The 1,239-nt window shown below is 21.4% G+C and overlaps 1 protein-coding gene across 1 annotated transcript in view; it reads right to left on the bottom strand.

The window, feature by feature from the left end:
• Positions 1-762: 762 nt before the first annotated feature.
• LOC116186067 overlaps positions 763-1,239 on the bottom strand; it is a 13,778-nt gene continuing 13,301 nt past the window's right edge. The window contains exons 5-6 of the mRNA XM_031512238.1: positions 887-973; positions 763-828 (exon numbers count right to left, since the gene is read on the bottom strand). Of these exons, the coding sequence (XP_031368098.1) occupies positions 763-828; positions 887-973 (153 nt within the window). The remainder of the gene's footprint in view (positions 829-886; positions 974-1,239) is intronic.

Here is a 1,239-nt window from a genome sequence, read left to right as displayed (position 1 = left end):
AACAACAAATATCATGTGTTCATTTCCTATCAAAAAAAAAAAAAAAAAAGAAACTTATGGGATACTCTACATTATTTGCTTTAATTTACAGGATTTTGACATCGATAATACCAATGTCAGTAATGTGATCTCTTTCTTCTATTTTTTTCATTTCAATTTGCAATTTGTTCATGAATCATGAATTTGATTATCATTCGAAGTGATATAATTAAATAATCAATTCTAAGATAAAGTAATATCGAATTTGTTACGCGAGAATATCGAGAGCTCGAAGTTTATTTATTATCTTATAATTACTTAAAATTTTTCATTAGGGACAATTTGAACTGATAATATAATGGGGATATAAACGGAAATAGAGATTTAATTTAAAAACTTAAATTGCTTTTAATTTAATTTAATAGATTAGTCAATAATATTTATTAATTTTTGTGTTTGTATTGACTTCTAGAATCTTCTAAGTTTCACAAATATATTAATGAATAAATAATCAAAAGGAGAAGAGAACGGGAAAGCGTTCTGTTCTTCTTCATTATAAAAATCTTATTTGAAAGAAATGTATTATATATTGATCATATAATAAATTTATTATGGCGAATATTATAATTTTTTTCTTATTCATAAACTATAATAATATATTATTATGTAAATATAGTATATATTACAGTAAATAGTACAGTAAATATAAAATGTAAAAAATAATCATAAATTATGATTTTAGTGATAAAAATTAATCTCCCAAGAATCTTTGGACCGCAAGCTTCATCGTACTAACAATGGACTTAATTGTACTAATAGAATCAAATATGTTATTATAGTACTAAAAATCTGAAAGAAAGATTAAATCCTTAAGTAATTAATCCGATTATACATTCGTTTAACTTACCATTGTTGATAACCTGTTATTAAGTATATAATCACCAGCAGTAAATTTTAAAGGATGAAGAAAGAGTTGTAACGAAAATTGTAGTACCTGAAATTATTGTTGTCATTAATTTTTATTTTTTAAATATTTTTAATTTTAAATTCTAAACTATAAATTATTTGTATTTGATTTTTTCGATATAAAATATTCTTTGAAAAAGTCTATAAGAATTCGTATAGATACTATTCGCTGATATTATAAATAAAATCAGAATATAGAAACAAAGTAATTTGTGCGCTATTATTATCATTATATATATATAATATAGAGAAATTCTTTTGATAAAAAGATAAAATCTTTTTATCTTTTGATAA

Source organism: Apis dorsata, unplaced genomic scaffold (genome assembly GCF_000469605.1).
Source record: "Apis dorsata unplaced genomic scaffold, Apis dorsata 1.3 scaffold_406, whole genome shotgun sequence".
In the NCBI taxonomy this organism is placed as follows: Eukaryota; Metazoa; Arthropoda; class Insecta; order Hymenoptera; family Apidae; genus Apis; species Apis dorsata.
This window is presented reverse-complemented; position numbering and strand designations above follow the sequence as displayed.